The 14,210-nt window shown below is 42.3% G+C and overlaps 1 protein-coding gene across 2 annotated transcripts in view; it reads left to right on the forward strand.

Annotated features, from left to right (window-relative positions):
- The window catches only part of fndc3ba (fibronectin type III domain containing 3Ba), a 94,563-nt gene that overhangs the window by 59,888 nt on the left and 20,465 nt on the right, over window positions 1-14,210 (forward strand). For both annotated transcript variants that reach the window (XM_056392944.1, XM_056392943.1), the window contains exons 8-18: window positions 3,384-3,442; window positions 6,601-6,752; window positions 6,869-6,928; window positions 7,078-7,216; window positions 7,824-7,877; window positions 8,204-8,328; window positions 9,390-9,564; window positions 10,084-10,170; window positions 11,390-11,525; window positions 12,512-12,583; window positions 13,830-13,948. In XM_056392944.1, coding sequence (XP_056248919.1) covers window positions 3,384-3,442; window positions 6,601-6,752; window positions 6,869-6,928; window positions 7,078-7,216; window positions 7,824-7,877; window positions 8,204-8,328; window positions 9,390-9,564; window positions 10,084-10,170; window positions 11,390-11,525; window positions 12,512-12,583; window positions 13,830-13,948 — 1,178 coding nt within the window. The remainder of the gene's footprint in view (window positions 1-3,383; window positions 3,443-6,600; window positions 6,753-6,868; window positions 6,929-7,077; window positions 7,217-7,823; window positions 7,878-8,203; window positions 8,329-9,389; window positions 9,565-10,083; window positions 10,171-11,389; window positions 11,526-12,511; window positions 12,584-13,829; window positions 13,949-14,210) is intronic.

A 14,210-nucleotide genomic window follows, 5' to 3' on the forward strand; every position in this document is an offset into this window, starting at 1 on the left:
ACAATGTAATGGCAATCTTTCACCGACCTACATTTACTCTTTCCAATAAATAAATGAATGAAAAAAGCTACAAAAACAATGATATCTTATCAGGTGTTGCCACCTCAGCAGTCAGCCCAAAAGCCAACCTGGAACTCCAGAATTTTTAACTAGTTATACTGTAATTAACATATAATAAGTAAGCAGAAGGAAAGGGGTTGAATGGAGTGCGTTGAAGATGTTACTGTATGTGTGAAATTTGCGAACTTTAATTTTTTTTAACAGTCTTGAAGTGAAGGTACATGGCTCTCTTTAATGTTTAAACATCTTTATTCCTAATTCTGTCTTTATATAAGCTACTAAATTTAAAATTTTTTTAGTTGAAGACATCCTCAAAAATCAATATTCAAACCTTAGTGCTTCTTCAGAAAAAAACAGCCCCTGTTTCTGTCAAAACAAAGAAATAACAGAATCTGATTTCTTTTCTTTTTTTTTTTTAAATTTCATAGCTCGATCGAAAAAAAACAAAACGAATTTCTCACGTTACCGATTAAAACCACAAACTTCCAGTGAAGCCGTACATCAGCCCTGGCTGTTGTTTGATTTTGAACATCTGTTGTTTGCTGAACGTGACAGCTGAAATGATGCTGTAATGGAATTCCACCTCTTCTTTTCTTAGCGGTGTAAGCTGCAGTTGACAAGTAGCTACAGGACCACAGCACTGAACGGGCCATATTCTCCTTTTTCAATCAGCTGTGATGAATGGGTGGAATAAGCTGGGTCAGCCTGTTCATGTCTGGAGCTGTGAGTCTAATTGTGCCTTTATTCCATAAAAGAGAAAAGTTCACTTTTGTCCAAATGGATGAAAGGGGGACACGTGCGGTAATGACAAGAGAGTGCACTAATGAGCCAATGTGTCTAGCAGTAATGCAGAATGTGTACTTCACCTGTTGAACTTTCCCAACACTGCCTGACCCAACACACGCACACACACACACACACACACACACACACACACACGCACTCATACACACACACACTCATACACACACACGCATACACAGTAGCTCAACTACCCTCCTCATATCACCCATCACCATTCTCCTGTAACCTAATACTGGGACTTTGGAGACACACACACACACACAAACACACACACCCACGCACACTCTCTCTCTCTTGCTCTTGCTTTTTTATTCTGTCTCTCTCTCTCTCTCTCACACACACACACACACACACACACACACACACACACACACACACACACACACACACACAGAGGTCAAGTTGAGGTTGTGCTTCCATGACATCACTGTTGCCATGACTCATAAGCGTACCCCCAGGCACAGTAAGGCCCTCTCCTCCACAGAATCTGTCAAAGGGACTTAGCCACTCACACACGCACGCACACAATCTCTCATTCATCACTTGCTCTAAGTAATACAGTGACCAAAACACATACTTTGTACACAAGTATACTGTGAGCATTGGTGTGTATATGCATGTGTTTTGTTTTTTGTGTCTTTACCACAGTAACACACTCATCAAACAGACCTCGTTTCATACATAATTTGTATTGCTGACCCTTACCCCCACGGAGACTCATGCACACACACACACACACACACCCACACACACACACACACCCACGCACGTGCACATCCTGTGTGATTTACAGTGGTCAGACTCAGATGGAGAAAGCAGGCCTCCTCTGGTCGGAAAAACCTCAACTGCGGGGATCACACAGGGGGGAAATACTTCCATTACCAACACATGTGCGCACACACACACACACACACACACACACACACACACTCACACAGTCGCCCTCATTACAACCCCGAGTGTCCACTAAATCACCTTTAGCCATGTCACATCGCTGGACCGGACCTGTGCATGGGTGTGTGCTTGTGTTTATGCCATAAGTGTATTTGTGTACATGCCCTTGCAATGGAGTAGCCCTGATCTCACACTGTCCAGAGGCTGCCCAGCAACACGTAACACAGGTAGAGCTCACATTACATGACAGCAGTTTATACTGAATGAGTGACCTTTATGACCTGCAACACACAACTATTTACACTATCGAGTGATGCTTTCATTATTTTTTAATTAATTGATTAATAATTCATTATATGAAATGTCCAAAGAAAGTGAAAAATGCCACACAGACAAATGTGACATCTTTAGATTGCTTGTTTTGTCTTTGCCCAAATTTGCAGCAGCAAAACGAGAAAAACACAAAATTACACATTTGAGAAGCTAGAACTGCAAAGGTTTTTTTTTTTGCTTGATTATATGATATATAAATATATATATGATAAAAAACGATTATCGTTGATTCATTTTCTTCTAGCGAACCCACTCATTGTTTCCACAGTGATGAACTTTTTGACTTTCATATCCAAGATATAAAATCATTTTAACAGAACAAATGTTTTTTTTTTTCTACTCCGTCATTTCATACAGTACATATACAAATGGCTTTGTATTGTGTCATGCAGAACAAGCTGCACTGTGGGTCTGCAACAGCGCTGCTAATGTCACATCATTCTGTGGATAATTGCAGGGACAATTGATTGAAAATGATACATAATAATGATTAAGATAATGTTTTCTGTGAAGTAATGACTCCAAAAAAACAGAAGAGTCACTGTGGAATATGAGTCATTTTTTTCCGGTGATCCCCGTTTTGTTTGCTCTCGGTCAGGAATTCGTGACTAATCCTGTTCTGAGGAGCGCTGGATAATTTAGTGATTTTTTCCAAAGGGGCTGTGACTTGATGAGATGAAATAGGCGCTCGCGGAGGAAAACAAGTGTTGCATCACACACTGTTAGACAACACAAGAATTTAGGTCTGTTTTTACTCTATTTTGGGCTATTACTGTTCCTTTTTTTTCACACATGACTGAATTACTAGTTGGGTTAGATATTTTCACTGACGATATTAGGGTGGATAAGGGAGTCAAAACTCATTGTAGCTGACTTTATTTTTTTCCTTGAATCTACAATTTCCCAATCTGCATTCAAACCTTGGCTGACCTCCGGGGATAATGAGCCAGAGATTTTTAGATATCACAATGACACGGCTTATGGGAATTGAAAAACCTCTCCCTGTCAATCAGCAGCCGCTCTTTCTTTCCCAAAATTGTTAATGTGCATCTGTTCTGAAACTCGGTATGGTGGAATGTTTCTTCTTTCTTTTTCTTTTAAAGAAAAGGTCAAGAGTCAGAATCATATTCAGAAATGTAGGAATTGTGCACAGAGATTGCAATTTTGACCCGGCATGATCTCCATGTGTCACACACACACCCATTGTCACTCTCTCCACAGTACATTAGAAATACCTCCTGTAATTGATTTTTGATCATCACTCTTTTTGTCTTTGCCTCTTGTCTCCTCAGATCATGACTCAGAGGGGAAGCGTGTTCAAGACATGCTGTCTACAATCGACAAACCACAGGTTGGTATGCAACCTTCCTCCCACAGCTGCACACACACACACACACACACACACACACACACACAAATTCAACGCACTTATAACCGCTTTCATCAATCACCTCCTTGTCTGATGCAGTCACAGCTGGCATGAGGTTTGATGTCTTTTCCATATTTCCATCCTGTCTCTGTGATTAACATAAAAATGAGACGCTTCCACTAAAATAGAATAGAAAAGAAAAAGTAGTGATGGGTGTGTGCAGCGTATCTCTGTCATTTCAAGGGCTTTAATGATAGTTACTCTTGAGGGCAACGGATCATTTAAGCCCTGCTCACCCTGGCCACATGAGGGCAGCATCTGCTCATCCACGTCATTCGTTGGCCACTGTGCCTCAGTCAGCTGAAAAACACACTGTAAACACTGAAGCAGCCTCTTTTCCTTCCCTCAAGGGCAATGTGAATGAATGAGCTGCAGACACAGTTTGCGAGAAGGGGAATTGCTCACTCCCCCAGTTAAAGCAGTTTGGTCAGCAGGCTGTGCAATTGGACCATTTGATATCTGTGAGTTTATGTCAGGGGCTGAAATAGACAGCGAGAAAAGCAGCAATGAGAGAAAGGGAAAATGGAGTGGAAAAAGAGAGCTGGGTGTCGTTAGATACATGAAACAGACCAGAAGATGATGTACAGCAGTGATTTGTCTACCTTCGTTACCTCAGACGACCTTTACACTGATATAGCAAGTTTATTATAGCTAATACTGGGAGGAAATAGAAGAAGGAAGGACAGAGGGGATACAGCAATTGTTGAGATTTCTTTCTGTGACTTCATTTTGACACTTCAGTAACCCCTCATTTACTGTAATGCATTTATAGTAGAGGCAGTAGAGTTTGGTATGGGTTACATATGGAAAAATGCCTGTTGATGGATTCAGCTGTGTGCCAGAGAGACATGGTAGCAGGTGTTGCAAGAGACGGGGCTTATATGAGAAAGTTCTTAATTTAGAAATGTTCACAATATTACCTCGCTCCCCTGGTTGTGTCGTATGCCTTTTATATCAGTAAAGCGCGTCTACTTCAGCTGAATTGAATTGTGAGGAGCGGTGAGGGACGTAAACTGGGGGGGGGGGGGGGGTTCTCCCCTGTACCATCTTACTCTACACTTTTAACCTTAAACAACCTGAAAAAAGGTGGTGTTTTTTTTTGTTTGCTTTTTTTTTTTTTGCTCTTTTTCTTTTTGCATAGATATCATGGCCACTCGCACGTTTAACTGTTAACGCCCTGCTATGAGAAGGAAACATCTGGCACCATGGACACTGATAGAATCTTTGCTCATTCAGTTCAGTAGTTAGTATGTAACCAGGGACAATGTGACAGGTTTTTCTTTATTATTATTTCAGTTTGCTGCACAGTCTGTGATTTTAAACCCACTATAAAAAGGTTCTATTGGAAAAGTGAAGGTATGGGTTTATGAGTTAGAGCATGAAAATGTTAAGATTTTACCGAGCGAGAGCTTAAATTGATATGATAATCCATCATCTGGGACCTGTACTTTGGGTAGGAGGTAGTGGCTAATGAAGAGTCAGCACTGGTGCAGAGACTCACTGTGGGTGTCGTCGTTCACTTTCACTCCATATTAACTGGTGTGAGACGGTCCTGTGCAGATGAAAGGCGGAGTGGATAAGACGAAGGTGTAGGGGCTGGACCGGTGTTCCGATTTACACCTGTCCTATCTGTCGTAATGCTAACATGATGTGGGCCCTAAATGCTTTTCTATAATGAGTTCAATGTAAAGTGGAATGTAATATTTCTAAAGTAATAAGAATTGGGTGTCCTGCTGTGTATTGTGATTGGATTAACACAGTCTGAGGCGACCTTCCCATTGTAAACTAGACTCAGACTTACATAGAGTCTGTGCATAAAAGCAGCTATTGTATGGATATATGAGCGAGAAAGATGGAGTGAAACGTCAAAATGGGTGATGAGAACTTATGATGGATATACAATAGATTACACTTCACTATACTGAAAACCCCTTTACTTTCAATGTCCTTTGCTCGACAGTCTGTCAGTCACATCATTTGCAGGTGATGAACAGGGTGTCTCTCAGGGCCAAAGGGCAAGAAGATGACAAAGCTCTAAATGACACCCTTCATGCTTCATTTCTTTTTCTCATCATCTTTATGTTCTGCTCTCTGTCATTTTTTTTTCCTGGTCTCACTGTGTTTCTTTCTCTGTCTGCCCACCGTCTTTGCACATCAGACTGTTATTGCATCGGCAGCATATCAGTCCGTCCACAGTGGACATATAAGCAAAGTGATGGATACAATGGTTGGACTCGGGACTAAAATTCCATCAAAGACACAGATGTTCTCCGACATATGGACGCAGTGACGTGAGCTCATAAAACCTAATCATTATGATCATGGAATGACAGTGAAGCGTCTCTCCATCTCTTCCCTTCCTGTCTGTCTGTTGCTCTTCCTCATAGACAGTCTAGGCATGGCTGTGGTTTGCCATTCCCTTAAGGCACATTCATCGCCTATTCAGTGGATGTGGAGTCTGGAATTGCAGCAGACTGTGCTAAATCACGCTAAATTGGCTCACCCACCATGTGTTGCAGCTACAACTCCCATAAACATGCACGCACTTGCAGGCAGACACACAGTTAAACACACAAACATACAGACCTTCTTTCTTTCTCTGTGTGTGTGTGTGTGTGTGTGTGTGTGTGTGTGTGTGTGTGTGTGTGTGTGCGTGTGTGTGTGTACTTTAATTTTCTTGTGTGTTCCTGGCATGGATGTGCCTGAACCGGAAAGAGGAGCAAAATCTGGGATAGTGGTTTCACTGTGATACACACATACACACACAAACGTATAGACAGACACACAAAAACACACATACACGTTCAAAGTCATAGTAAAAAAAAAAAAAAAAACACACCTTGATAGAACGATTTTACTTATACGTTGGGGTTGAATTACAGTTGCCCAGGATAGAATAGAGCAAAATACAGTAGAATAAAATGAAATGGCGTAGAAAAGAATCAAATAGAAACAAAGTACAAACTGAAAAATGTATTAAATCCACAGCACCTACAAGGAAAAATATTGTGCCAGGGGATCCCTACTTTATTTCATTCTGTATATAACATACATTTTATATGTTTATGTGTGTCTTACAGGTGTCCAATGTGCAGGCGCGCGCTGCACGGCTGTCCTGGGCCCCCCCGGCAGGGCTGGTGAACAGGCATAGTAACGGGATGCCTGTGTCCTGCTCCTATGAGGTCTCTCTCTCAGATAAGGGACGAGATGGAAAGTATCGCCTCATATACAGGTAGGTAACACACACACACACACACACACACACACACACACACACACACAAATACAGTTCATATGAGCTGAGCGAAAGTGCACTGGTGTGACCTTTATGCTGCGCTTGTGTTTTAGTGGCGAAGAATTGGAGTACCATCTGAAAGACCTAAGGCCAGCGACGGATTACCACGTACGGTAAGGACTGGAGTAAACGTGACGCTGTGTCACACACTTCACCTATAAAACATCTGCACGTTGGCTGAAAGAGGAAATCATCTCACGTTTTTTTTTTTTTTTTTTTTTCTATATTTAAACCTCTCTTTTTGTGTGTGTTTTTGCTTCAGGGTCTCAGCAATGTACAACTCTGTTCGAGGCTCGTGTTCAGAGGCCGGCTCGTTCACCACACACTGCAGCGTCCCAGACGTCCCGTTACCCCCGAAACTCTCCCACCGCACCAAGAGCACCCTTACCCTACAGTGGAAGGTACAGGCAGAGACATCTTTATGCTGAGTCACCCCCTGAAAACAGCTGATAAAGTCTTTTTCACCAACCCCAATAATCATTGGAGCGATTTTAAATTCATGGTGTTTCAATTACTTTTGATTACAAATTTGGACTTGGGTTATTATAAATCAATCCGGATTCTTTATGTCTTATTCAGTGTGTCTGTATCTACCACATTGTATTTGAACAGTCATATTCTTAGCAAAAAAAAAAAACAATCAGAAAAACAGCTTATCTCTCTGATGAAGGTCAACAGTGTGTTTATCCTCCTGCTTGACTCGATCAGCCCTGCAGCACCTTGTAGAGAGAGGATGTTGCGTTGTTGCACAGTGCCGTCAGGGTGCATCGCTGCGTCCTCTCTGACCTTTTCCACACGAGCAAATTTTTCTCCAACTATCACTGTCGCTGATAAAGCGTGACATCAGTCACCCAGACAGGATGTGAGGCCAATTATAAAAACACAGGCAGGTATTTTGTCTGTCTCAGTGTCAGCCTTTAATCCTTGGCTAATCTCCATCTCTCCCTCTCTCTTTCTTGCCTCTCGTCTCGTCTTCCTCCCCTCTTCCATTTTCCCTGTCATCCACAGCCCCCGGGTGACAATGGATCCAAAATCACAAACTACCTGCTCGAGTGGGATGAGGTGAGTTCCCCTCATGATGTCTATCATCTGTCTTTTTTTCTCTTTATTTAAAAAAAAAAAAAAAGGCACTTATACCAAATAGACATTAACATTTGGCTCCTCAGATAAAATGTACTGAGTCTGTGAGTTATGCTTTTTCAATCATTGTCTGGCCCCCCCTCTTCTTCTCCCATCCACACTTTTTCACTCTGATGTGCAATTTTTTCCTCATCTGTTTTACTTTTCTCTTAATGCAATTAATCTTACCCCCCTGTTCTCATCTTATCTTACTTTGTTTTCTGTCTCCTCATCCATCTCTCCTCTCCTCTCCTCTTCCTCCTCTGCAGGGAAAGAAGAACAGTGTTTTCAGAGAATGTTACTTTGGGAGCCAGAGACACTGTAAGCTGACACGACTGTTTCCCGCCTGTGGCTACACGTTCAGAGTGGCTGCGCACAACGACATCGGCACAAGGTACCGAAGCGACACAAACACGTACACTGCACACATCGTCGCAAACAACACGGAAGGCAGATGTCATAACTCTTTGCTGCTCCTTGTTCACATACAGCCGGAGCAGGGATTTATTGAAGTACATGATGGCTTTTTAAAAAGAGAAGCTGAAAGTTGGCCTCTTGTGAGATCTCAGACCATATTTCAGTAACCATGGATACTGATACCTATTGGACCAAACTGTATCAGTGTCGGCCACGACATGCACCGTACGCCACACCGACTCTGATAACACGGACTGACACAAACACGCTGCAGCTTGTCTGTAGCATGTGAGATGAGTCCTCTCCCTCTGTCATTTTCCCTCCATTTCCTCCGTCCTCTCCTCCTCTCCCTCTTTGTCATTATGGCGGGGAGTGCAGTCGTTCGGGTGACAGGGTAAGGGTGCTGGGGTGTGGGGTGATGGAGGGGATCAGGAGCGAGGCGAAGGGATATGATGAGCCCTCTGGCTGAACTCAAGGCGGCCTTAAAACATCCTTCAGCTTGAAGCCTCCTTTGAAGCGGCGGAGACACATACTCACACAAACATACTCCGGCACACGCTTTTGGTTACTCACTATTTTTCTTTCTTGATAAAAGTTTTACAACCTCTCAGATTTCTGCTGCTGGATGTATTCTAAGAACCCCCCCCCTTCCCCTCCTCTATATTTTCTGACACACATATATCTTATCTTCCCCCTGTCATGACTCGTCTTTAACTTTCTTTATTATCTCCACTGGGAGCTCCCCACACACACACACACACACACACACACACGCCATCCTCACCTGCAACCGCAAATGCACTCCCTTCAAATGAGCACTCACATCAGTGTTCTGTTCCTATTTCTTCTTCCTCTCCTCTCTCCCTCGCTGCTGAATGTGTAATTCATGATGCACGGCCTCCCTTCTCTCTCACGCTGCTGTCGCTTCTCCCTCAAAAGTAATGACCCAAGAAGTCAGTGATTTGCCTCAGTATTTTAAATAAAAAAAAAAACAAACAAAATGTGAATGGAATGGAAATGTGTTTGTGTTTCGTGCAGTGGCTTCAGCACAGAGGTGGTGTTTTACACCATGGGCACCCTGCCTGCTCTGCCTCTGGCACCGCGGCTGGTCAGGGCAGGGGTGTCCTGGGTGACCCTGGAGTGGGGACGTCCTGAGGGCAGTCCCAGCGAGGAGCAGCTCAAATACACACTCGAGATCCAGGAGGACAACAGCGTGAGTACCCCACACACACACACACACACACACACACACACACACACACACACACACACACACACACACAAAACACCCATACATTTACAAAGCTTATATAACTGGTACAGGTTCATTACATTAACAACAGCCCTCATAGGTTTAAAAGTGGCAGGAACTACATTATCCATAATCCATCATTGTAAACATGAAACCTTAATTTGGTTTTGTGAAACTTTCTCTTATTGTATTATTTGACTGAGCTCTGTTCTGTCAGTCAGTTGAATCCCACAGGAATAGAAGGAGGAGAATAAAAAAAGACCACCAGGAAGTGATGTACTTTCAAAAAACTGATGATGAAGGGGAAAATATATATATGTGTGTGTGTGTATATATATATATATATATATATATATATATATATATATATATATATATATATATATATCTCCATATGCTCAAAAATGTACACTGATCCAAATAAAAGAAGCTGAATGAAGCTCTTATACACACACACTACTGACACTGTATATCCCACAGGGAACAGACTTTCATCCAAAGTACACTGGAGAAAACTTGACCTGTACTGTACAAGGCCTGAAGAGGAGTACACAGTATAAATTCAGGGTAAGTGAAGACGCAACATGAGAGTTTCCCCTGTGTGCATTTTTGTGGATGAGAAAACGATTAGAGTAGAACTATATATTGCTCGGTTCTTCACTTTTAACCCCACATCTGTGTTGATGAAAAATGATTTAGAAGACATTTTGGAGAATCCACTTGAAAAATTTGCTCTCTTGTTAAGAGTTAGCAGAGAAGATTGATGCCGCTATCATTTCACTCCTACGTTACATCCTTACATCCTACCTTATCGGAGCAGAATCAATCTTCTCATCTAACTCTCTTCTTTCTCTTTGTTGTGAACATATCTTTTAGTTTTGTTTGATTTCAGCTGTAGTGTTGAGTAAAGTCATCTCGTCCGCCTCTTCAGTTTTCTTACTTGATCAATTCCCAGTCAGTGATGTTCTCTTGTTAAATAAAAGCGTTTCCAAGGATACCAACCTGTCCAGGTGGCTTTCAGTGGCAATATAACATCCATCAATCTAGGAAGAAATACAGTATTTTACCACCAGAGAATTGGCTGCAATTTAAAGAGTGGTGAAAGAAGGCAATTCAGCAGCTATTTAGCGAGCAGAGAGCACCGTCCGGCTCTACTTAAAAGCTGTGATGGGCTGCTCGTAATTTGAGGACATCGTGAAACAAAATGTTCCGACGGCGAGAGATCTCTAAGTGTGTTTGCATGTGTGTTAATGCCTATTATGGTGCTCTCATCTCGAACAACACCTTGCATGTACTCTGACACACGTGTGTGCGCGTCTCCTCGCTCGCAAACACACACACATGCTCACACACGGAGGAGCAAACTCGGTGTTTCCTTGTAATGTTCATCCGCCGTGAACATTTTGGGAACAAAGCAGATTGTCCATCGGATGAGATAATGGAGGGAGTAAGCTGAAGGGAAATGAAGGCAGATGAGCCAGGAGACGCACAGGTGAAGGAGCAGAGAGTAATGGCTCCTATTAATCAGGACACTTACTTTACTTTACTCCCTGAAAGATTTGTCTGCAGCTTCTGTTCTGTCATCTAACCACGCTCACTGTGAATCTTTTTTGTCTTCCGCTGCATCGTTACTCATTGTCTCTTCTCTTACCCCCTCTTCATTTTTCTTTCCCTCATCTGTATCCCGTCTTTCTGTCACCCTCTTCTTCTCCTTTTTTGTTCACCCCTCGCTCTCCTCTCTTCCTCCCTTCCTCCGCACTGTCCCGTTTTCCCTCCCTCCCTGCAGCTCATAGCGTCGAACATGGAGGGAAAGAGCAGTCCCAGCGAAGTGTTGGTGTGCACCACCAATCCAGACAAACCAGGCCCTCCATCTACACCCTGTGTCACCGCGGCAACGCCCTACGGATTCACCGTCACATGGGGTAAAAAGACGCACATGCACATCGTGCTATACACTGCCACACAAAGAAAGAAGATGGAGAATGTTTATAATACACAAACATTTGCAAGATGCAAGAGGATATGCACGTACAGGATGAAAATCTTAACATACCATTGCATCTAAATGAATCTTTTTTTTCCCAGTGTGGGGCAGTTCAGAAAGACTTGACAAAAAAAAAAAAAAAAAGCAAAAATCTAGCAGAGCATGTCGCAGAATAAAACCATGACAAGCTGCTGCCTCTGGGGTGTTATCATTGAACTGAGCGGCCATAAAAGCCATCATGTCGGCTGTCATCCATCTGTCCTGCGTTAGCACTGCCGGACTCCGGGTCCTCTCTCTAATACTTCTCAAACATTGTAAACACGGCATTCATATCATTGATTTGACTCGGACAGCAGTAATAGTAGTAGTTCCATCATTGTGTGGTTTATTTTTGCTTCAGGCAGTCATTTATTAGAAAAGTGCAACTGTGATTATTGCAACAATGTTGATACAGTAAGTATCAGACGAGGCTCAGCCAAGTGGATTGTTTCCAGTGCTGCTGATGCACTTCATAATCTCAGGATAAATCATCCCCAGAGGTGTATTATTTCATATTTAGCATCATGGTGTCTGAAGAAATGATCGAAACTTGAGTGTTTTCTTATCAGATCTGTTGCTAAGGAAACATTTGGCAGCTGCTTTTGGGGGAATATTAACTTCTTGTCTGGCTGAAACACAAACAATCTGCCCCAACCCCCCGACGGTTTATTTATGAGTTATTGTGTCATGAAAAAGTCTCAACTGACGACTTATGCATGTACCATATGAACATTTTCATAGATTTTGTGCTGGTTGACTCATTGTAGGCGCACCTTTTCCCAAAGCCATAAAGAAACATGTTGTAATTTTTTTTACATGTATGTGTCTGAGTGTATAAGTGATTTCATCCCTAAACTAAAATCAACCAATCGATTGCTCCAACAGATCCTCCACAGGACAACGGGGGCTCAGAGGCTCTTACATACCTGCTAGAGATCTCTGAGGGGTGCTCCGAAGGTACGACCTACATCTATCATTTCCATCCATCTCAGTTTGTCTGTCCATCCATCCATCGGTTAATTTGAGTCCAGAATAAAGCTCAAAATGTTCCATCTGTCCTCTGTCCCCTGTGCTTGTTCTTTCAATATATCCATTTCCTTCACTTACTCCTCTGTGAAGAATAGCTTCCGTAATTCACTCTTTGTTAGCATCAATTTAACGCTCAGCGTCGTTTGGATTTCCTCACATCAGCAACTCCATGACACTAAATGTCCTCCTATTTCTTTCACTCTATAATGGCAGGAAGAGAAAGGAGGTGTGATTGCATTGAATCTGTATTTCATCAGTGAAAGAGGAATGAGTTGTTTATTGGAGACTTGTGTTTAATGTGAAACATGAAAGTAATTTGGATCAGCAGTCATTCAGTCAGTCCAGTGGATCGGGATAAATTGGTTAATTAGGCTTAATTGATGTAATTTAGTAATTCAGCTCTTACTTTGTTTTTCCATCGGTGACAGGATGTGATGTGATTTATGTAATCTACTTCAGCGGTGCATTCATTAGTTAAAACACAAAAAAAGTCAGATATTAATCTTAATTCTGAAACATCAGCGCTAACTCGTTTTCCCTCCCTCTCCATCATCTGTACATTGTCTCTGTCTCTCCTCCTTTTTCCTCTGCTCTTTTCACCTCATCACCTTTCATCATCACTCTGGCTGAGTTGTACCAGTGGGTGCAGTGGTGAACTCTCAGGATGAGTCTGACTCATCACATTGTGTTTTCTGTGATTCATCATATTCATACGTTTTGTGCGTTACTGCTCTGAAACAGATGTTTGGGTGAACTAAGACATTTTCCGTACAACAGTTACCGTCACTTTGATGTGTTGTGCTTGGAAGTTTATGTGAAATCCACTTTATGTTGTTGTCAGTTTATTAGACAGAGTTTTATATATATAAAAAAAAAAACCTCACATAAAATTGCTTTTGGTGTAAACAGGACTTAAATTTGCATAACATGAGAGCTGCTTCACAGGTGGAATAATGAATTGCACAGGCCTACACAATCTAACACTGGCAACACAAAGTGGTGAACAGATATAAATTAGGTCAATGGGATTGTGTTTCTGGGAAAATGATGAAGTCGACTGCAGAAGAACATGCGTAACAGCAGGAGATTATGTATATGCACTTATGCTTGCGTATGTGATGGGTTGTGTTATTGTATTTTTATTTTGTGTGTGTGTATGTGCTTGTTGGTGCAGCGAGCCAGTGGGAGGTAGCGTACAGTGGTCCAGCAACAGAATGCATGTGTGAGCGCCTGACACCTGGCACCTTCTACCGCCTACGTGTGTGCAGCATCACCACCGGAGGACACAGCCCGGTAAGACACACACACACACACACACACAACTTTAACATTGTAAACTGTTAACGTTGAATTTTCACAAACAGTTGTTGAGTTACACAGAAAAATGTGGGAACATCTACAGTGTGCGCACACACACACACACACACACACACACACACACACACACACACACACATAATCAACAATGTATCATAATCAACATTTATGCCAGTTGTTAATAATGTTTTTGTTCCCTCTCTTCTGTTTTGATTTCCTGTGTTTGTCTTTGCTCCTG

Source organism: Seriola aureovittata, chromosome 13 (genome assembly GCF_021018895.1).
Source record: "Seriola aureovittata isolate HTS-2021-v1 ecotype China chromosome 13, ASM2101889v1, whole genome shotgun sequence".
NCBI classification, from domain to species: Eukaryota; Metazoa; Chordata; class Actinopteri; order Carangiformes; family Carangidae; genus Seriola; species Seriola aureovittata.